Source organism: Nicotiana tabacum, chromosome 1 (assembly GCF_000715075.1).
Source record: "Nicotiana tabacum cultivar K326 chromosome 1, ASM71507v2, whole genome shotgun sequence".
Classification (NCBI taxonomy): domain Eukaryota; kingdom Viridiplantae; phylum Streptophyta; class Magnoliopsida; order Solanales; family Solanaceae; genus Nicotiana; species Nicotiana tabacum.
Genome location: NC_134080.1, coordinates 105,209,957 through 105,233,989, shown reverse-complemented (window position 1 = coordinate 105,233,989; position 24,033 = coordinate 105,209,957). Strand labels below are relative to the sequence as shown.

The 24,033-nt window shown below is 36.0% G+C and overlaps 1 protein-coding gene across 4 annotated transcripts; it reads right to left on the bottom strand.

Moving 5' to 3' along the window:
• Window positions 1-577: 577 nt before the first annotated feature.
• On the bottom strand, window positions 578-14,560 carry LOC107793747 (protein TOPLESS-RELATED PROTEIN 2). 4 transcript variants are annotated; one of them, XM_016616165.2, is made up of 26 exons: window positions 14,337-14,560; window positions 13,606-14,143; window positions 13,036-13,215; window positions 12,799-12,912; window positions 12,556-12,714; window positions 11,400-11,577; window positions 11,194-11,320; window positions 10,988-11,097; window positions 10,730-10,868; window positions 10,417-10,526; window positions 9,939-10,008; window positions 9,765-9,838; window positions 9,575-9,670; window positions 9,347-9,442; window positions 9,056-9,183; window positions 6,334-6,568; window positions 6,080-6,244; window positions 5,849-5,956; window positions 5,556-5,702; window positions 4,912-5,022; window positions 4,631-4,813; window positions 4,327-4,455; window positions 3,293-3,388; window positions 2,881-3,066; window positions 2,068-2,240; window positions 578-1,126 (listed from the first exon to the last, which is right to left on the bottom strand). In XM_016616165.2, the coding sequence occupies exons 2-26, from the start codon at window positions 13,683-13,685 to the stop codon at window positions 910-912; spliced, it is 3,411 nt and encodes a 1,136-aa protein (XP_016471651.2). In that variant the 5' UTR covers window positions 13,686-14,143; window positions 14,337-14,560; the 3' UTR covers window positions 578-909. The 4 variants fall into 4 exon arrangements, with proteins under 4 accessions (XP_016471651.2, XP_016471649.2, XP_016471650.2 ...); XM_016616163.2 differs by having other exon boundaries at window positions 578-1,129; window positions 14,337-14,553; XM_016616164.2 differs by having other exon boundaries at window positions 578-1,129; window positions 14,250-14,378.
• Window positions 14,561-24,033: the final 9,473 nt, after the last annotated feature.

Here is a 24,033-nt window from a genome sequence, read left to right as displayed (position 1 = left end):
AGGGGTAGTTAGTTGGGGTTAATTTACCCGCATTTGATGTTTAGATCAAACCATAATTATTAATCAAAATTAAGTGATAAATTGATGTGACAATGTGAATTTATTTACTATGTCCAATGACAATAGTATATTCGAAGACACATTATGTATAACATCAAGTGCGAGTCAGTTTCTTCTATTAATTGATAATGTTAGATTGATTTTACGAGCATAATGGAGTATGTGGTAGCACAAATGGGAAGCAAACCCTCGTATATTTTACCACTAATCTGGAAAGAGATTGAATCTTATAGTAGTTGGAGAGGAGATAGTTGTTGCCTCTAAGATTGATGAGAAGAACAGAAAACGGCATGTAGTAGTTTTCATATTCTAAAATGAAAAGAGAATGGATTAAGAATGTTTTCTTGTCTAAAAACAGGCTACACCAATCCTTGTAAAAGTGAAGAAAATTCAGGACTGAAAGACATGATAGCATTAGAGTATTCAATATGTAACTTCATTCCAATAATCAATCATGCCATGTGTCTACTGAACAGGAAGGCATTTTGACTTTGCTCACGGTTACATGTAGTTATCATTAAGGAGACCTAATCGTTAAAAAAAGTTGTATTTACATCGTCAATGTCAATAACTTAAAATTCTTAAAAAGAAAAGCAAGAATCATAACTGCAAATATAAAGCAAGTTAAGTTATCGTGTCATATGATTCAGAACTTCGCAGTGGAAAGAAGATGGAAGAAATCAATGAAACATTTGAGACACAAAAAAATAATGGCCTGGCTACAAATGCAGCTGATAAAAAATGTACAATGACGTCTATCCAAAAGAATAGTCAAAAGAGATAGCAAAGAATAAGCTATGTTAAAACTTTACAATCTAAAAGAACCGTGTGAGCACCATAATCTCTCTATCACCTTGAGGGGGTTTCTGATGGCTGACTATTCAATGCAGAACTTGAGGGAATAGAAGGCATAGATCCATTACCTTGAGGCGGTGAACTGCCCCACTTGGGCTCTGCATCTGATGGCTCGATCACATGCACTGTGCCATCACTCATACCAAGAGCAAATTGGTTGGAATCAGATGGATGTGCTGCTATCACCACAGGAAATGCGGTGCCACTGACGCTGCTAAAACAACACGAAATTCAGATTACTGGCCACAGTTCCGAAATATTACCTCTACATTCAGATAAGAGTAACGAGCATGTCATTATCACATGTCACTACCACCCTCTTTACCAAATATAAGCTGAAATCCAAGAGCTAACTTTGTTCTAACAAACTACTGTTCCTTGGCGCATTGTGCATTCAGTCAAGAACTTTCTAGCTAGTTTATCTTCCTCAATATTGTCCTCTAGAAAGTGCAAAATTTTAAGGGGGAAATGATCATTTCCTTTTTTAAAAATTTCATTTTCCTTTTGAAAAAACACATGCAAGAAAATTATTTTCCTTTACAGTCACATACCGTAATTATCTAGAGATATATTTTCAAACGACTAAGTTGGCGTCCTAACAAAGCCAAGTTGGCAGGAGATCAATTAAGATCTGGCATTAGCATTTAGGCATCATATAGTATCGTATATTCAATGTAAAGATAGAGGTGAACGCTTGGAATAATACTATTCGAGGTCTGTGTGCCATGTTTGATAAAATCCGGGACTAATGCATCTGTTGATCTCTTCTTCCGTCTTCTCCTGAACTCCTTCGTTCTTTTGGTTTTAGGGGAGGGGGTTGTTAAAGTCTGGACCTAATCTTGAGTAAAAATTTATCTCAGGATTTTTGGGCAGGGTTACAGCTGGACTAGGTGACTAAGCAGTTCTTTTGAATTTTCCTCCTTCCTATTTAGCAAATTCCAATGACTTACTCGCACACTCTCATCAGATCAGTCCACTGCAGCACCTAAGGGAAGCTGCAGGTGCTATTTTGGCACAGGAGAGAGTGGCTGTCTAATGGCTTTGGGTTCGCTTTAATTGCTTCAAAATGCAGCTTGATTTGTAACCCATAGCCTAGTGATTCGTTTGTATTGCCTGGAAATAATGAATTTAACAAAACAAGGCATGAAATACCTGCTAACTGAAGAAGATATGTAAGCTGAGGGTGCAATTCTACATCGAAGTCTGAGACTGTCTGCATCATATATTCCAATTGCACCATCGCCGAATCCAGTAAAGACCAGCAGGCCATCACATGAGTATATAGCACTTGAAATAGGAGCACTGAGCGAATCTCTTGGATGCCACTGCAACCAATTAATGCTCAAATCATTTATATTTTAACCAGGAAATAGGAAAAGTAGGGAACTCGAGCGTCAAACTCTGGAGTACATGATAATGAATGTATAGTGTTCATAATAAAATATGCAACATGAAAGTTCTCGTTTGTTGAGCCACGTCAAGCAATATATATGCAGCTTACTGCAAAGTATGTAAAGCAAGAACGGAAAATAGAAACTAGGAAAAGCAAAAATGTCAACACAGCAAATGAATTAACAATGACTATCTACAAGGGGAACAAAGAACAAAGATAACTGCACTTAGTCCACAGCAACTCTGTTTAGCATTGCTTAATAGATCCTAAGTGCTTAATGATTATTTACTGTTATCTTTCTCAAAAAAAGTGCCTAATGATTTATTTTCGATCATACTCTTGAAATACAGCTAAGCTTTGTAACACAGGAAACTTACTCTAAACAAACAAGAACCAATATATAAAATAATCATTCCCAAACTCTATGCACATTTAGAAACAAATTTGGTCATTATGGAATTGGACTCTGAAAAGGGAACTAAGTCAACATAAAACACCTGATTTCTAAGCAAGCAATACAAACTCTATGTATATTTAAAAACAAAATACAATAAATTAACGTAAAGACTTACAGCACGCAGACATTCAAGTTGGGTATCATAGATTCCAATTTGGCTTTCATGAACTACTAGTATATGAGATTGGTCATTATGGAATTGGACTCTAGTTTCTCCAACTAAGGGACCTTGGTGACCTGGCGGCACTTGGATAGGCCTTGCTTTTTTCTTTTCCCAGCCATCAACACTCCAGATACATAGCTGCATCACAGAACAAGCACCAAATATCATGCTATTAGCATATCATTGAGATTATAAAACATTACTACTATAGCATCAAGATTGTAAGGTTGCGATAGAAGCCCCATTGCCCAGCCTAAAGGAATAACAACTAAGACTCGTGCATACCAGCAGTGCTGTGCCTCAAAAAGGAAATGAACGCAAGAAGGCAAAATTAATGCAAAGAGGAGAAAAACCGCCAACTTGCCTGTGCATCTGCACCTGAAGATACTAGTACATTCAAAATCTGTGAAAATGCAAGGCCTGAGATCCGTTTCTGGTGACCCTTGAGCTTGGTTTTGACCTATGACAGGATCAGATAACCAAAAGGGTCCAACATTATTTCACAATGAAACCATAAAGAAGCAAACAGAAAAGATCCATTACTAGAAAATTCTAAAGGACATGCAAGAATAACAACAACAACAACCCAACAACCCAGTGGAATCCCACAAGTGGGGTCTGGGGAGGGTTGTGTGTACGCAGACCTTACCCCTACTCCTCGAGGCTGTTTCCGATACACCCTCAGCTCAAGAAGATGAAAACATGCAGGAATAAGGAAAATAGAAAACGAAGTTGATAAGCATAGTGCTTGAGAGAAATATAATGAAATAACACTCTTGCCTTGATATTGATGGCATCTATATATTGCTGACCTTAAGAGTATGTTTATTTTGAGGGTAAAGGAGAAGAAAAAGAAAACAAGGGTGGTTACTGTGAAATATTAACAATTAACATCCAATTGTCTACAAAAAAAAGATAAGGATATTATACTTTCACGCCTCCGTCCAGTTTTAATGAAGGGATAATGCTCACGTGGAGGGCAACCAACACCTCCATTTTTACTTCCTTCACAAACGAGTGAAACCTTATCCCTCGACATTTACCCCCACTCCGGTAATCCCTCCTCTTTACAACCCAAAACCAAACATAGCATAAGAACTCATTCTTCCAATTATTTATCTAAAACTTTACTAAAACAATGAAGTCCAATGTAAACTCGTAGTTGTTAGCTGGCATATTTAAAGACAAACATGTATGAGGATACTCCCACCACACATAGGTAATAACCATTGTAAAAGGGGGGGGGGGGGGAGAAATAGGAGGCATAGAAGCTACAAAAATAAGTTTCAGTATCAGAACAAACAGTGAGAATTTAAGTACCCAATACTGTCACTTCGAAATGAGATATGCAACCTAGGACCAAACACACACAAAAAAAGAAAAGAAAAAAGGAAGTACCTCATCAACCCTAACATTGTATATCTGGATAGTGGAGTCCTCCATTCCTACAGCGATAACGTTGTTATCTTGAGGATGAAAGGCCAAATAGGTGGCTGCAGGAGGTGGCGGCATGAAAGTTGTCATCACCTAACCAGAGTTCATGTGTCAGTTCAGATAAACCAATTTATCATCATCAAAATTAATTCTGGAAACGAAAGGAAAAATCAGTTTTGTACATAATAATAAAAAAAGTTGACAAATTTTCGTTCAAGAACTAAACTAGATCTTCCACTCCTTTTCCAAGAGAGGATCATCAACAAACCTTAAAAGTCATCATGTTAAACAAGGAGACCTTCCCACCAGAAGCAGACATGACATAAGAATCATTTTTAGATAAAGCAATACATGCAGCTGCATCTTCAGCTGATTTTGCGTCACCGACATCGTTTGACATGAGTGCTCCATTTGTCGGCTGCCATAGCTGTGGGGCAATTGACGCAGAGGACTGAAATAAGGAAATAAGGACAGCAAATCAGTCAGTATTTGCTGACAACAGGAACTAGCGAAAATTTGATACAAGCCATATTGATACTCCAATTTAACCTTTCCAGAGGGATTTCGCTCATTTCTCTGCCATTTCCAGAGCTTGTGAATGGCGTTGGAGCCCAGTGCCAGCACAGCAAGCCCAGAATTTGTATAGAGCAGCCGCAGCACCTGCCATCGTTACGATTCAAATGTCTTTAGGTTGCTGACAAAGACCATCAATCGAAGAAGCATGTGCTTCAACAATACTAATAGCAATAATTCATATACCATCAAGAAAGACCTAAACATGCAGTAGGAGATTCAACAACTAGTGGCCAGGAACAATTAAGAGTTGAAACCTAATCGAGTAAATAAAGAATGGTCCATCTAACAGCTTAAGCTATTAATGAGGTCGTCATACAATTCAACGGTATTAGAGCAAGCAGAGATCCTAGGTTAAAGTCTCTCCGTCACCATTCATCAAAAAAGAGTTTACGCGTGCTTGGCCATGAAAAAGAATTGGCACATGAGAAGACCTATTTGAGATATAATTGAGTAAATAATACTGTATATCTTTTCTAACTATTAACCTTTTATATGAGGTTGTCACAACTCAATTCAACAAGAAAGGGTTATGACAAAAGGCCACCAAATCTAGTCTTCAAAAGAAAAAATACCACAAGCAAGTGATATTAAAAATGCAGATGAAGTTTTATAACAACCTTGCTGGCTGACAGAGGGTCTGGCAACTTTAGCGTTTTAAGCTGAGATGAGTCAGCAATGTCAGAGACCTTCCAGCTTTTAGTCTTGTCGATACTTTCTGCAATTCTAGGTTTCACGTCAGGAACTCTGCTGCTTTCCATAGTGGCCTATTGATGTGACAAGTATGATAAGTCAAATATAATAGAATCATACTTCAAAGAATCATATTTCAAATGACAAAAAAATCAGGAAGCACCATGAACTTTCCTGTCATAAAGAGGGGAGGGGGAGAACCATGGAAAATGAAAAATACCAGATTGCCGATGGACATTGATTGCTGAGTTCTATCACTACGTTCTATGATTGGAGGTGCAGATCCAGAAATATTAGGAATTGGACCTAAGGAACCAGCAATTGGAGGCTGCAGTGTGCATCAAGATTAAAGATAACCATTACATATAGTGGTATGAATATGACAAGCAAAATTGGTTAAGGGCCTTGTATAGTAAGAAACCATAACTGCCCAAATGAGGAGAAATACTACCTTAACATTGACTTCAGAAAGCGCACGAGAACCATCAAATGCCCTGCTCTCCAGCATCCTCAGCATTCGCTGTCCATCAGTGTTTGCCAGAACCTTGATTCCATTATCACTCGTCGTGAGAGCCAGCAACGAGCCTTCCTTATTGAATCTTAGTCTGGGACTAGCCTGAAAAGAAAATTGGAGTTCACAAATTCTCAGTTTTCAATAATATGTCCTCTATCAAACAAATGAATTCAAAAAATAGCAATACTAACAGGCAATCCACCATCGCCATCAGTAGATGTAAGCATGTTGTTATTATCCATATCCCAAAACTTTATCTGGAACTCATCACCAGCAGCTAAGAAACGATTCTTTGTTGTGTCAAACTGCACAACACCTAATGATCGCTTTCTAAAGCCAGAATACGTCCTCTTGATTGCTCCTTCACTCTCATTCCACTCTACAAGATGGGATTCACCTTCTTTACTTGTGCCACACGAGAAAAGTCTGAAAGAAGATGGGAAAAGTTAAGAATGACTATGAATACATCAAATGCAAACAAGTTAGTCTTGTTTTAGTCTTTTAGAGAATTGATAATAAATCCATAGGCCTCTTTCCAAATCAATTTTTCTACCTTCAATAAGCACCTTTAACTCATTCACTATGGCCGCTTAATCTTTTACCATGGCACCTTTTGAGTATAATCTCACCCTGACGAGTCCTCCTTCAATAGAGTCATGTTTTGCCATAGGGATTGGAGTACCCATAACTTAAAGGGCAATGGTATATTTGACAGAGTGCCAAAGAAAAACTTCTCAAAAAGCCGAGGAATTTGGATGAGTTCTGGAAAATCTACAAGGAGGAGCACGCTACCAGGAGAAAATATGCATTCAAAAAATGATATGATGAAGAAAATGAAGTTAGAGCAAGAGGAGGAAGACCACTAATGAAATCACCAAACACAAAAGGAATTAAAGATGCTTGAGATTAATGTGAATTATGGGAGGTAAAGGCAGATGTTTGCTAACATCTGCCAAAAGAAGCTACAGATAATTTGTTGTCATGGATACTGACTTAACAGCAGGAACGAAAGCAGGAGAATTATCGAACTATTGACTCCAACATGAAGAGCTGGTTTACTGTTAGCAAAGAGACTAAGATGGACCATAGAGACATATCATTGGTTCAAAAATGTGGACAAATACATAGGTAGATTTTTGTGACTTTTTTGGATGCGAAACGAATTGAACTTGACCAACAAGGCAAGCTCAAAGCCAGAGGTAAGATCCGGAGAGGGAGCATTAGGGTGGGCTTGCTTGGTCGAATTAGACTAGGAAGATTATATAGCTAGGATAGGGTCAAGTTGAAGGTCTAGTACATCAGGATTGAGCATGGACAAGCCTCGACTGGACCAACATTGATGAAAAAAGGGAAACTATTCCTATCACCTTTTTTTTTTTGCTTTTTGGAAGAAATTGGCTGTAAAGGGACTATAGTGGAATTGTTGAATAAAGAGGCTGGACTTGCAATGACCATTTGCAGCTACTAGAATACATCTTATCTCCTGTATAGCAAAGTAAAAAATTCCTCGTGGGTCCCCAAGGCCACAATTAGAGAAAACTGAGGAAGGAATTATGTTTAAACTGGCAGCTATAAGAAGATGTGTGTCCTCTCCTTCGGTAGCGATGTCATCAAATTAAGAAAAGGAAGGAGCATAAGAGGCGGACACCCCAAGCTATAAGCGATTTTCAAAATCTAATAGAGGATTTGGAATAGTTGGATTCTCCATTACACAGAAGAAATATACTTGATTCAAGGGGTATAACTCACTGCCAGCCTCGAGAATAGACATATTCATATTTTCAATTGAATATGATGATGGATTTGACAATCGTCGTAAGCCGAGGGTCTATTGGAAACAGCTTTTCTACTCCTCCGGAGTAGGAGTAGGGGTAAGGTCTGCGTACTCACTACCCTCCCCAAACCCCACTTGTGGGATCCCACTGGGTCGTTGTTGTTGTTGTTGTTGATGGATTTGACAATCCTCCCTTCCTAGAGTTGTCATGGTCCTCATGGACCAAAATCCTATCATACTAAGTTAGGATCATGGGGAGAAGAAACCTATTCAACTTTAGAAAATCTGGCTGGAGACAAAAGGATTAGTTTAAATGGTGACACAGCGAGAATTCTTTTGACATCAGGGGATACCTGACTACATCCTTGTTCTAAATTATAGCTGCTGGAGGAGAATTTAAAAGACAGGAACTTGAACATAACTGAAAACCTGGAGGAGGAATGATCCTAAAATAACTACAAACCTACAGAAAATCAATAATGCAGGGTGCTATCTGATGAGAAGCTGTGTCCAAATTAAGGTGGGAAGAGGAGCTCCAGGAAATCATCAAAGCTGAAGAAATTCATGCAGGAAAAATATTCAAATTTATCAAGCTAAAACAGAAAGGTTGAAGTCTTCCAATGCTTCAAACATATCCTGGATTCCACAGATGAATGATGATGAATTAAGACAACCTGCTTGAATTCTTCTTGCCTAATTTATAAAGGAAACCCGAGTTTCTGTAAGCTATACTAGTCTGCACTTTCTTGATGTGGTTTTGGTGGAATAAAAATATGTTACTTGTCAAAACTCAAAAGTACTGCAGAAGACAAGTACAAGAGACAAAAGGAAAGTACAGAAATATAACACAAAAAAGAACAGGGATAGTGAGAAAATTTGGCAACAATAAAATACATGGGGTTATACCAAATTTGAAGTTAAAGAAGTGGTAGATTCTAGAATCATTATGGTACTTTAGCTTGGCATAACGATGGAGAAATAAAATGTATTACCAAACATTGCATCAGAAGGATAAGATCTTATCGAAGAAATAGATGCAGCAAGATTACATGCATTGCATAAAAATAGAAAAAGCTTCCTTACTTGTTTGAAACAAATAAGCTAAACAAGGATCAAACTGTACGGGCTTTTGGACCAACCTCGTTCCATCAGCACTATATGCCATTGTTGTGCACCAAAGACCGGGGGCATCATAATCTACTCTTGATCCCATGCAATCGTATAGCCAGGCTTTTATTTTACCATCAATGGCCGTAGAGAAAATAAACTGCAAATATAAATTCAGATAATAGTCTTCTTTATCAAACAGAAAAATCATAAAATTATAAGATAAGACTACCTTGACTCTCATTTTAAGAAACCAATGAAAGTCATTTAGCAGCCTGAGAGTCAATATTGTGAAAATTAACCACAGAATGCAATAGGTTTACCTGGATATTCTCTTTATAGTGAGGGCAGACAGAATATACAGGAGCTTCATGCCCCTCAAACATGTATTGTCTACGACCACCTACTGCATCCCAGACCTGTTATAAGAAAGCAAATAATGAAGAAAAGAATCCTACAGAAGTTTGGAATTATAATAGTACCAATTATTTTCTTTATTTCATAAAGGAAATCATAAAACCAATAATATGTTATCATGTCAAGGAGCAAACCTTGATTGTTTTGTCATCCCCGCACGTTACTATGCATAGTTGCTTATTAGGGTGGGCAAAAGCAATATCATTAACGCCACCAGCATGAGCATCAATCTATAACACGGAAGAATAATTTAGACTTGATGAGTTATTTAATTATTGATGTGAGGATGTGAGTGCAAAGAGACAGCGTCTTTGCACGGCTTACTTCTAGATGCTGTCTCAATTCTCCTGCTGGGCTGTATGTATATATTTGAATAATGTGCTTCGAAAAAGCAACTCCTACAGAAAGCCAAATGACAGAATAATGTGTACAGTTGAGTTCCTAAAGCTACAAAAATTTATCACAGAAAAGAAAAAATGAACCAATAGTCCGCCTTACCAAGTATAGAACCATCTGGGCCCCATACACATCGATTGACTGATATAGTGGTATCTTTGACTAAAGCCGTCTGAATGATAAGCAACCAAAGCAAGTCAATTTGGGATGCAAAAAGTGAATCTCACAACCCAAAGAAGAAAAAGGAGAAATATGCTAAATCGAGTAAATATATTTCTTCCATCTCGGATAAGATGAATCCTACTAATAATCTGAAAAATAAGAAAGAGTATTTGGAGTTGTTTGTTGAGGCGTATTAAGATTTATGTTTAAAAAATATTGTTAATATGTAAAGTAAAGTAGTTCACTGAAAGATGACATGCCGAACCAAATAATATATAGTAATTCTGACTTAGTTTGATATCTCACTTTAGGGGAAGGGATTCGAAGTAAATTATGATGGATTAGAAAGCAAAATAATTTCACTAACTGGGGGATCAAATAAGCATATTGGAATTCAGAAACTGCAAGAAATACCCACCTGGAATGGCATTGAGCATGCAGATATATCCCAAACCTTGAAGGTCTTATGCACTAACCGTTCTCGAGATCCAACTTCCCAAATGCTAATGTCACCAACATTGGTTCCGACTACATGGAGATACAGGAAAAAATGGAAATTAGGATCAATAGAAATTCGAAACCACACAACCATGGATCTCAAGATCTCATCTACAAAGTACTTAAATGATAAATCACATTCTTTAACAGGTATATGCACATTAACATCCAGCAATGATAAGTAACCCTTCCCGTACTAACTATAAACTATAAAGGGATCATTCAGAATCAACCTAGAAGAACCGTCTGTTGTTGTGGATGGAAATCCATGCTCATAACATTGGATCCTTGGCTAAGATTCCGCACAACAGTTTTGGGAAGGTCATCTGGTGAATACATATTGGGAGGATGAGTAGAACCAGAAAAGGATACCTGGAAAATAACAAAAGGTTGTGTTTCCTTGCCTTGTTAATCAGTTAAAAGGAGGTCATTTAATAACTCAGGTAAGGAAATCTCGCGAACTTTCTACTTCTGTCTCGCTTCAAACTCACCTCATCAGATTGACCAGCACGCATTCGTTTCATCAAATGCTCTGAATCGGCCATTTGATAGTCCATTCCAGGACCCCCTGGAGTAGTTCTTGGATGTTTTAGAAAGGCAGCTGACGACATTACAATAGACAACTTTAGTTAAGAAAATAGTAACTTTCTGGAAAAGCAACCACAATTTCCACCAAACCAATAACAATATAACAGACCAGCGCCAGGAGCCTGCACAAGTCCAGGGGGACCTGGAGCAACAGCAGGATGAGGTATATTAGGATTTGCACTTGACATCCACCCTGCAATAGCACTTGGTGAAGGAGAAACAACTGGTTGGAATGGCTGCATTAAGAAAATGGTTAGCAGAAAAGTAAGAAGTTCTGTTATTAAGATAATAACATGTTTAATGAACTCCACTCACACTGTGAGCTCCAAGAGGAGGAAATGCCCCAGGTTTTGGAACTGGTCCACCAAGTGCTGCATTTACAGGAGGAGGAGGCCGAGTTCCATTGCTAGAAGCACAAGTATGATCAGTAAATAGTGTTTTAATATCAGGGTTTGGACGTGGATTCTTGCATAGCTGATGCTGCCAGTTAAGACTGAAATTCAAATCACATCAAACTTAATAATGTAGTCTTAATAATATCTATGATTGGGAAAGAGGTTACTTAAGAAGAAAAATAAAATAATAATAATAATAATAACAACAACAACAACAACAACAATAATAATGTAGTCTTAACAAGAAGATCAGATTATCACAGAAGGGGATGTCATCCCCTTCTATAGATATCAACAGCTAACAGCAACAAGCAATTATGATTAGTAGTGGCGGAATCATGGACCCACCATGCCATTGCTCATGATATGAATCAAGATAGCCACCAATCACTTTGGATTTCCAATTGGAGGCTACTTTCGTAATTGGGCGGCTGGCCACATGTGCAATTTGACCAACAATTGAAGACTACATTTCAAAGTGTCCTATATTTGTAATTTGGTCATCATTTGTAAATAGTGACTACACTTAAGTTCCTTAGGTTAACTTAGGGGTATTTGCGTCATGTTAGCCAAAAACCCACCCTAGTATAAAACTATACAACAGTCCTTAAGTTCTCATTTTAGGGCTAGACTACATTGATGATTATTGAGTTCTCTTTGTGAGATTGCAATGGTGGTTTGCCATTGTTGATGACAACTTTTCATGTGTTTTCGAGTGGAAATCCTTCCACGTGAAGGTATATCCTATAGATTAGGTACTACTTGTTATTGTTGGGTGATCGGTTATATCAATTGTTTGACATTGCACCTTATTTTGGGTATAGTCTCAATTTCTATCCTTTTTATCCTTGTTTCTTTAATTTCTGCATTTTAATTTGAATCAGCTCAGCTAGGGGTTGAAACTAACTTAATTGGCGCTTTCTATTTGAGGTAATTTTAAAAGGATTGATGGTACAAAAGATCATTCCAAAGATCTCTCACATACGAAAAAGAAATATAAGAAGCATATAAATATCCCAAGATGGAGAACCTCAGCGGATAAAATGAAAGACATAAAGTTCAGATTAGCATAGCACCTCTGATTAATCAATGTCCGCAGTCGTGAAGCTTTGAAAGAGGGAAAAGTTAACTTGTCACGGAACAAAGGATTTGCCTCTATAAGCTTTTTTAGTTCTACCAGCATAATATTTCTTGCCGACTTTGTATCACCATATTTGGAAAGCTGCTCGTTCTGCCTAGGGACACAACAAAAGATTTTCAACCAATCATCAACAAATGAAGAGAGCATGCATCACACTTCAAATGTCAAAATATAATACCTAAAATTGTCAAGAGTCAATAACTGAGTGATCTCCTTGAAAAGATCTTCATTAAAAGAAGCAAAAACCTTAAGGTCCTTCACAAGAATTTCAACTGCTTTTACTCGATCATTCCTGACAAATACGTTCCAAAACCAACCAAATGATTAGAGGTGTAGATGAAACTTTTCAATCAATTTAATGGTGAATGACATTTTTTTGATCAAGTATGTAATGGTGAATGACATTTGAACTCACTTGTCAAGAGCTTCAAGATATTTTTGCTTTCTTATTTCAAAGAAGATCTTCATTGAATAGCGGTTGTCCTCAACCTTTGTGAACCCACTTAGGTATCGCTCAACTTCATCCCATTCACCAGCTTGCACTTGATCCTCAAAGTATTTCATATTGAAGAAGAAACCAGATTCTTGTTCCAACCTAAAGTTAATATTCATGCAATCTCATGGTAAAATGGAACTTTACAAAAAACAAGAGAACTAACATTACATCCCCTTGGTGCTAAGTAAAAGTTGTGTCATCTAATTGGCTGTCTAGACTCTAGCTAAATGAGGAAATGAGAGAATGTAAAAACAAATAACCTAAAAATAAACATTCTTAATATTTCACCATTAAACTGAAAAGTCTGTAAACAGCACAAATCCACATCTGACTCAAGGCGATCAACTGACTACATAATTCATCGGGTCTAAATTGAAACGAACTAGAAATTGGAAAAACCAACCATATAATACATTATCACTTTTCATACGCTAGATTATATAGGCATTTGAATTTCAACGATAAAAGGCGTATAGAAAGGAAACTTACTTATGAACTGCCTCTTTGAACTTCTCCTCATCCAAAAACTGGAGGATCAAGAAAACCAGTTCCCTACTTAAGGAAGACATGGTGACAGCTCCAGGAACTCCTAGCCACTCCAGTGCAAATGTTTGGATGTTAATTAGCAGAAGCAAATAAAAAGTACCCCAGTTTTTCCATCAATAGCTCCAAGTAATCACCTACTTAATTTAGATCATTTCCCCAACAACCAAGAATATGTCTTCTGAGTGCTCAAATTTCTCACAACATTGCACAAATAATTACTGTTATAAGCAGAAAAAACAATGTACTAACACTTGGGATCCAACAAAAATCACTTGAAACTTTGCTCTTTCAACTTCACCACCTATGTGTAATGCAAAAAAGAATCATTCAATTAGCTTTCAGAAACCTCTGAAATCGATGAGTTCAATACAAATCCCAAGAAGATGCGACACGCCAAACCCCAATCAAAGCGCCCACAAAGCAAAGTCCGCAACTTTCTTGGAAAATGAGCTCCTCCAAATTTCCCAAAATCCTCAAATTCCTATAACAAAGTCAGAAAAATGCAATCGTTAAGCTACCCAATGCATTAAAGAAAAAAAAAACACTTCAGTTTTTCTCTAAAGAACTCATTTTTATCATAAAACTACCAATAATGAGAGCAAAAGGTAATCTTTTTCAGATCTGGGTATGTGAAATATCTAAACAAGAATGCATATTTTGAAGAGTTACTTTACTTGTTTATGACAACCCCACAGGATGTTTTAACAATGCAAAAGCTAGGGTTTTTTTGTTTTTTTTTCCTCTGTAGAAGAGAGGACTAATACTGAAAGGGACTTCCTTTTTTTTCCTCTCCTTTTTTCTGAGCAGACAACCACCCACTACTCCTGCTTCTCTTTCTTCCCTTCTTTGTAATCACTTTTTTTTCTCTTTCTATATTTATAGTATATATGTGTTCCATATAAGAGGGTGGGTGGGTTTTTGTTGGGTTTAAGATTTTTCTTTTTCATAAAAACACGTGTGATCTCAAATTCTTTGCAGATTGATAAAATGACATGGTGGTGAGGATAGAGAATGTCACAGCATTAACTTGCTCCAATTATCTAAAATTGAAAAACAATAGTACTATTTCATGATAATATTTTCATAAGTCCTTAGTTTTGAAGATCAGATTTCAATTCTATCACAATTAAAAATATTCTTCTTAGAAAACCTATATATATTTATATATATGAAAAGAGGTTATATAGAAGTTTTGAAAGGTACAGTGATATTGCACTTCCATAATGAAAATGGATTTAATTCCTTTCATTACTACAGTACTTCTATATTACTTTTGGATATAGTTTAACCTAGAAAGAAAATCAAAAGTAAAAAGTGGCAAAATTTATTTCCTCTTAGCACTTTCCTTGCCCTTTTCTCCTTATTCCAACTTTTTCTTTAAGCGGGAATCAAAGGACACAAATAAAAATAAAAAGCGTTTTCCTATTGGAGCTAAGATTAAATGGGAGCAATATGCTGCCTCAACAGTTCACTTAGCTCTATGTATTTATATTTATATCTATATCTATATCTATATTTATATCTATATCTATCTATCTATCTATATTATTATAAAAGCACGAATAATCTATGCTAAATATTGAACGACTAAAATATTCTTAAAATATTGATCGACTTTTATGCCCTTAAATATTTGTATAATTTAAGAATTTAATTGTAATTAAATTACTCAATGATGGAATTCCTTTTTGATTTAAACTACACATATCCTACTTGAATTAGAAAAGCACGTCCATTTTTCTTTTAAAAATAAAGGGTGTCTAACGTAATATTAATTTTGAGCATTTAAAAGCACTAAAAATTCATGACTTGTGGTAAAAATTATTTTTACCTATTGTAGATATTTACGTGTATATCATGCACATGTGACTTGAGCAATATTAAAAGTAAAATAATGAGAGGTTAACTTTTATATACTTAATTGCTTGTATATCATACTTTTTTTAGAGTTCAAGTAAACAGTAATTGTTGTGTTTAGTTTGGGTTTTAAAGTCATGCATCGACGTATTGTTTAAATGTAAATTTTATATATTTACATATCAATGTGTAAATCATTTATCAATAAGATTCTGTCGTTGCAAGCAAAAAATCAAGGCTGAAAACTTCTTCAAGATTGTTCATTACGTAGGTCTATAATCTCTGACCAATCATATTCTAGCAGACTAGATCCATATATAGATTTTAGTTCATTTTTTCTTAAATCATTAAATTAAGACCAAAAAAGGCTGATTTAATAGCATAGGTGGGAAAGAAAAAATAGAAAAAGAAGAAAGAGGAAAAATAATGGTGACCAATTAATTATATGAGAGTATGGATTATACACATTTATTAGATAAATTACAAGGTCAACACAATATTGTTAACAAATTTAAAGGCCAAAAGTTTCTCCTCCTTCATATCGTTTAAAAAAACAACAGGAAGCACGTTCTTATGGTTAGCAAGTCTTATCATATGCACGGAAGTCTTTTTTGTCCATTTTTTTTAAATATAACTAACTAAAAAGTACTAATAATTATAAGAAAATAGATTAGCTAAAAGTAGCGTTTTTAATAACATAAATTGCATGAGATTAATTTTCGTCTGATAACAAATATATTCACATACCTTATCTTAACATAGGAGTACCTATTATTATACGTGCAAGGCACGTACATAGAGACTAGTATTTATTATAAAAGCACGAATAATTTGTGCTAAATGTTGAATGACTAAAATATCCCTAAAATATTGATCGACTTTTATGCCCTTAAATATTTGTATAATTTAAGGATCTAATAACAAATTATCTAATAATAGAATTCTTTTTCGATTTAAACTACACATATTACCGACCATACAACGCATCCTACTTGAATAAAAAAAAACATGTCCATAATTTTCTATCAAAAAGAATTGTTGTTCCTAATTACAATTCTTTATAACAAACAAGGAAACAAGGAATGTACTAAATGAAAATTTTAGTATTATGCTCTAAAAATATTTATAACATTTAAACAAATTAAAAAATTCTTACCACTCTTTAAAGTTAATTTTTATAGTTCATATAAATCTAAAACTAAATTATATGATATATTATGTGTTCCTAAGTATGAGGAGTTATTACATAATAAATTAAGTTAATTTTCAAAATATTAAATAATAAAAATATAATTAAATTATAGTCTTTTAAAATATAACATCTACTTTTAAATTAAAAAAAATATAACGGGCAAGTTTATATGAACATTTTTGTTTTACCTAATAATAAGGCGGTTCTAATAATACAAATGAGATTGTTCTCTTTAATTTTTTTTTTACTTCAGTATAAGTAATTGATTCCTTTACAAATTTCTCAAAGATAATCGATAGTTATATGTTAGATTTTTTCCTAGAACAAGTTCGTTCAATTCTTCTATATATCAAAGTTTAACAAATTTTTTATTTGATTGATTTATTTTTATTAGATGCTCATGTGCCATAAATTATTTTCAATTTAATGTTACATCAATTTATATTAAAATGAAAAGCAAAATATTTAGAATATTATTATTAATATATTATGCATGATGATTAGTTAAAAACAGTTTAAAGTGAGTGAAACACAATGATTGGATAGCTTTGTTACAAAAAACAAAAATATATTACGATGTTCATATAAAATGTGAAAATCAATTGAAACTTTCCAAACAAATAGGAAGCTTGTATAATATAAGGTATTGATTTTATCTTTATGTATTGTTCTAAGGATATTGAGTTTATGAATTTAAGTTTTGTTTTACAAATTATCTATCTTTTCATATTTACCTTATTCTAGATAATAAATATATAGTTAAAGTACTGATTTATTGAGGGATATTTTAGATTATTAGAGTAATATAATTCTTTTAAATGTATCTATTCTTCATGTCCACATAATTCTTGATTATTCTCGATAGTACATATTTAAATAGTGGAGATTTATCCAAAATTATTTAAATTGTTTTAACTCAAGCGATTGAAATGAGTTTCAAAATTATCCTATACTTTTTCGTAATTTTCGATAATATTTTCAGAGGTACGAACTCGACGTAATTATGTGATTCATGTGATTAATCATGTATTTTATTATTCTTACATATGTTCAAAAAATTGTGAAAAAACTTCTCAACAATGTTTCATTATGTATATGTTTTTAAAAAAATCATCTTAATAGGTATCACATCTAATTTTTTTTCTTGCATAGCTGTGACTATTATTTTTATTATATTTTAAGGAGCTAGCTGATCATTTTGAGTGAAAAATGTACAAAAATTGAAATCTCTTGTAATTTATTAAATAACCATGGAGTATATAGTGCTTAAATCCAGGGCAAAGTACAAAATTAATCGCTTTGTCAAAATAATTATATTAGTTAGCCAAAGAGTATATAAAATATGTATACTAATTCACATATATACCAAAAAAATATTTATATGCTATTATTTTTAGAAGCAATTATATATTTCATATCTCTTATATATTGTTGTTATTTTTATTACGCATTTTTATGGTACTAATATATCATCTCCTATTGCTTTTTTGAGTCGAGGGTCTCCTGGAAACAGCCTCTCTACCCTTCGGGTAGAGGTAAGGTCTGCGTACATATTACCCTCCCCAGACCCCACTTGTGGGATTATACTGGGTCGTTGTTGTTGTTGTTGTTTTAGAAGCAATTAAAAATATATACTTCTCTAAAATCTTTAATCATGGACTTGATTGATCATAATACTTGTATAATTAATATTTTATTGCTTTGAATATGATAAAGCAACAATGATTACTTCATCTTGTAAATAATTTGTTACTAAATTTAGTTGTTGTTTTTTCATATCAAAGTTTTGACTAAAGATTTACGAGCAACGTACGTCCATAGTAACTAGTTATTATAAAAGCACGAATAATTTATGTTAAATGTTGAACGACTAAAATATCCTTGAAATATTGATCGATTTTTATGCCCTTAAATATTTGTATAATTTAAGGATCTAATGGTAAATTACCTTAATGGAATTCTTTTTCGATTTAAACTATTGCCCGACCCTACAACATTGATCCTACTTGAACTATAAAAGTACGTCCATATTTTATTTCAAAAAGAGTTATTGTTCCTAATTACAATTCCATAACAAGGCACGTCCTAAAAGGAAAATTTAGTACTACGCTCTAAAAAATACTTTGAACAAAGTGAAAAATTCTTTGTATTAGTTCATATAAAGCTAAAATAAATTAAGTTATTATCATTTATGAAATATTTTGTGTTCCTAAATATTAGGAGTTACAACATAATTCAAATACTTTTAGTTAATTTTTAAAATATTAAATAAAAGAAAATAATTAAATAATAACTTTTTAAAATATTAAATCTAATTTTAAAGGATAAAAAAATATAGGGGAAAGTTTATATGAATATTTTTCTTTTACGTGATAATAAAGTGGTTCTAATAATACATATGAGATTTTGCTCTTTAATTTATTTATTTTCACTTCAATACGAGTAACTGATTCCTTTACGAATATCTCAAAGAAAATCGATGGATGTTATATTAGGTTTCCTAGAACAAGTACGTCCAAGTCTCCTATATATTGAAGTTTAACAAAAAAATTCTTTGATTGGTTGTCACGACCTGGATTTTCCGCTGTCGGGATCGTGATGACGCCTACTAGTGAAAGCTAGGCAAGCCAACTATTCTGATTAATTTACCCTTTTCATTTTTAATTCTTTAACAATTGCAAGTTAACATATTATAAACAGCGGAATAATAATACGGAAGAACGAAATTCAACAATTAAGCTAATATCAATACGAATCCACAATAATAAACCACCCAAAACTGGTGTCACAATCTCACGGACTATCTAAGAAAAACTACAAATAGGGTCAGAACAAAGAAAATACACATTTGTCTCTGAAATAGAAAAGAATAGAAAGAAACAAGATAGGAAGGGGACGCCAAGGCCTGTGGACCCCTGCAGGACTACCTCGGGTCTCCGATGGACTGAAGGCAGCAACCCCTAGCTAAGGTCCATATGCTCCAGTACCGGGATCTGCACAAAAGAGTGCAGAGTGTAGTATCAGTACAACCGACCCCATGTGCTGAATAAGTGTTGAGCCTAACCTCGGCGAAGTAGTGACGAGTCTAAGACACAACAAACAACATAACCTGCAGTTAAACAGTATCTAGCAGAATAATAATAATAGAAGCAATTCAAATGTAACGGGGAGGGGTAACATGCTATGGGGGAAATACCAACATAAAGAATCACAAATAACGGAATGAAATAATTAAGGCACTTGAACCGATAACAACAAGAAACCATAACAAACTGGCAATAAGTGTACGGCATCACCCTTCGTGCTTTTACTCTCAATCCTCACCATGCAATCAATAATGAAAATGTGAACGACATCACCCTTCATGCTTTATCTCTCTTCCTCACCATATAAATATTAGAAATGTGCACGGCAATCACTCTTCGTGCTTTATCTCTCTGCCTCACCATATGCACCAATATCAATATAAATGTACACGGCATCACCCTTCGTGCTTTATCACTCTTTCCTCACCATATGCATAAGTATGAATGTGCACGGCATCACCCTTAGTGCTTTATCACTCTTTCCTCACCCAAACAATAGCAACAATAACATCCCAGCAAGAGAGTCAACAATAAGAATAAATACATTCCGGCAAGGGAATCAACAATAAGAATTAAATACGTCCTGGCAAGGGAACCAACTATAACCAAACTTGTACCAATAATTAACTTCACAAATGAACCTCAACTGGAGCCAATGCTCAACAATACCAAATACCAGGAAGATGATCATAAGTCTTGCTCAACATGGATAATCAATAATTTAGGCATTTGTAGTACTTATTAAGAAACACAACGATCACAATTTAAAACTCACGGGCATGCTTGACATCAATGTATAGATATTCGTCACCACACTTATACGTTGTACACTACACTAGCACATAGCAAATAAGGCACAACACTTATTCCCTCAAGCCAAGGTTAGACCAAACACTTACCTCGAACTTCCACAACCAAACTCAAGGCTCAAACACCGCTTTTCCTTTTGATTCCACTTCCAATTCAATTGTATCTAGTCAATATTAACTTATTAACATTAATAAATGCTAAAGAATTCAACTCCGGTGCTAAATTATAGGTTTTCTATCATTTTTCCCAAAAAGTCAAAAATTGGCCCCGAGCCCGCTTGGTCAAAACTCGAGATTCGAACCAAAACCCGAATACCCATTCACCCACGAGCCTAAATATACAATTAGTTTCGGATCCGAGGTCTAAATCCCCAAATTTGTAAAATCCTCAATTCTCTTAAAATCCCTAATTTCTACCCTTAAAGAACAAGATTTAGGCATAGAAATTTAAAGGGTGTTGATGAAAAATGAAAGAAATGAGTCTAAGATCACATACCTATGGTTTGGTGATGAAATCCCCCTTCAAAAATCGTCCAAGTTCTGATTATAGGGAAGGAGATATGAAATTTAGGGTTTAATCCCGTTCTGGTTCTGTTGAAAAAAGACTGGGTAGGCCTTCTTCGCGTTCGCGAACAACGCGAAGGGCTTGCCGCGTTCGCGAAGAGCTGCCTTTCTCAGGCTTACGCGATCGCGAGCTCTTCCATGCGTTCGCGAAGGGTAAACCCCCCTGACCTTCGCGTTCGCAGACCAAAATATGTGTTCGCGTAGAAGAAAAGCTAAGTGCCCAGCCCACCTCCATTTTACTATATGCGTTCGCGTGCCACATGTCGCGTTCACGTAGAGCAGCCCCCAGTGCTCTGCGTTCGCAATCCATGTTATACATTCGCGTTGAACAAACCCAGTCCCAACCCCGATCACACTTCGTGTTCGCGAGAGTGGCTTCGCAACCGCGAAGCATAAAGTGTCTGTGTACCAGAAGCAGCAAAGACAACAGAAGTTTCTAAGTCCAAAATATCCTGAACCCCATCTGAAACTCACCCAAGCCCTCGAGGCTCCAAACCAAACATGCATACTAACCTAAAAATATCATACGGACTTATTCATGTGATCAAATCGCAAAAATAACACCTAGAACTACAAGTTTAGCATCAAAATCAAAGAAAAATCTCAAGAACTCTTAAAGTTCTATTTTCACAACCGAGGGTCCGATTCATGTCATATGAATTCCATTTCTTACCAAATTTTACTAGCATAACTTAAATATCATATTAAACCTGTACCGGGCTTCGGAACCAAAATACGAGCCTGATACCATCAAATTCAAATATCTTTAAATATTCAAAAACTCTTATAATTTCAGTTAAACAATTTTTTCAAAAATTTATTTCTCGGGCTTGGGACCTCATAATTCAATTCCGGGCATACGCTCAAGTCTCATATTTTTCTACGGACCCTCAAAGACTGTCAAATCACGGGTCCGGGTCCGTTTACCCAAATTTTGACCGAAGTCGACTTAAATTCAATTTTTAAAGGCAAAGTTAGCATTTTAATCAAATTTTCACATAAAAGCGTTCCGGATATACGCCTGGACCGCGCACGCAAATTGAGTTGAGATAAAATGAAGTTTTTAAGGCTTCGGAACACATAATTGACTTTTAAAACAACACATTCTCCACCTTTAAAACAACTATTTGTCCTCGAACGGACATAGAAAAGAAGTACCTAAGTCGGGAAAAAGATGGGGATATCGGCTCCGCATATCGGACTCGGACTCTCAGGTAGCTGCCTCAGCAGGCTGACCTCTCCACTGAACGCGAATAGAAGGATAACTCTTTGATCTCAACTAACGAACCTGCCGGTCCAGAATGGCCACCGGCTCCTCTTCATAGGTCAAATCCTTGTCCAACTAGACAATGCTGAAGTCTAACATGTGGGATGGAGCGCCGTGATACTTCCGAAGTATGGACACATGAAATAATGGGTGCACAACTGATAATCCTGGTGGCAACGCAAGCTCGTAAGCCACCCCTCCTACTCTTCGAAGAATCTCAAAAGGGCCAATGAATCTAGGGCTTAGCTTGCCTTTCTTCCCAAATCTTATCACGCCATTCATGGGCGACACCCGAAGCAACACTCGCTCTCCGACCGTAAATGCCACATCACGAACCTTCCGGTCGGTATAACTCTTCTGCCTGGACTAAGCTGTACGAAGTCTATCCTGAATGATCTTAACCTTATCCAAGGCATCCTGGACTAAGTCTGTACCCAACAACCGAGCCTCTCCCGTCTCAAACCACCCAACTGGCAACCAACACCGCCTACCATATTATGTCTCATAGGGAGCCATCTAGATGCTCGACTGATAGCTGTTGTTGTAGGCAAACTCTGTTAATGGCAAGAACTGATCCCAAGAACCTCCAAAGTCAATAACACATGCTCGGAGAATATCCTCCAAAATTTGAATAGTACGCTCGGACTGTCCGTCCGTCTGAGGATGAAATGATGTGCTCAACTCAACCCGCGCACCCAACTCACGTTGTACTGCCCTCAAAAAATGCGAGGTAAACTGCGTACCCTGGTCAGAAATGATAGACACGGGCACACCATGAAGGCGCACAATCTCCCGGATATAGATCTCAGCCAACTACTCCGAGGAATAGGAATCCGCCATAGGAATGAAATGCGCTGACTTGGTTAGCCTATCAATAATAACCCATACTACATCGAACTTCCTCTGAGTCCGTGGGAGTCCAATAACGAAATCCATAGTGATCCGCTCCCACTTCCACTCAGGGATCTCAATCTTCTGAAATAAGCCACCAGGTCTCTAATGCTCGTACTTTACCTGCTGACAATTCAAACACCGAGCTACATACGCAACAATATCCTTCTTCATCCTCCTCCACCAATAATGCTGCCACAAATCCTGATACATCTTAGCGGTGCCCTAATAAATAGAGTACCGGGAACTATGGGCCTCCTCTAGAATCAACTCATGAGTCCATCCACATTAGGTATACAAATACGACCATGCATCCTCAAAACTCCATCATCTCCAACTGTAACCTGCTTGGCATCTCCGTGCCGCACTATGTCCTAAGGACAAGCAAATGAGGATCATCACACTACCGATCTCGGATACGCTCAAATAATGAAGAACGAGCGACTATGCAGGCTAGAACATAGTTGGGCTCCGGAACATCCAACCTCACGAACTGGTTGGCTAAAGCATGGACATCCAAAGCAAGCGGTCTCTCCCTGACCGGAATATACGCGAGGCTGCCCATACTGGCTGACTTCCTACTCAAAGCATCGGCCACTACATTGGCCTTCCTCGGATGACATGATGGTGATATCATGGTCTTTCAACAGCTCCAACTACCTTCTCTGCCTCAAATTTAGCTCCTTTTGCTTGAACAAGTACTGC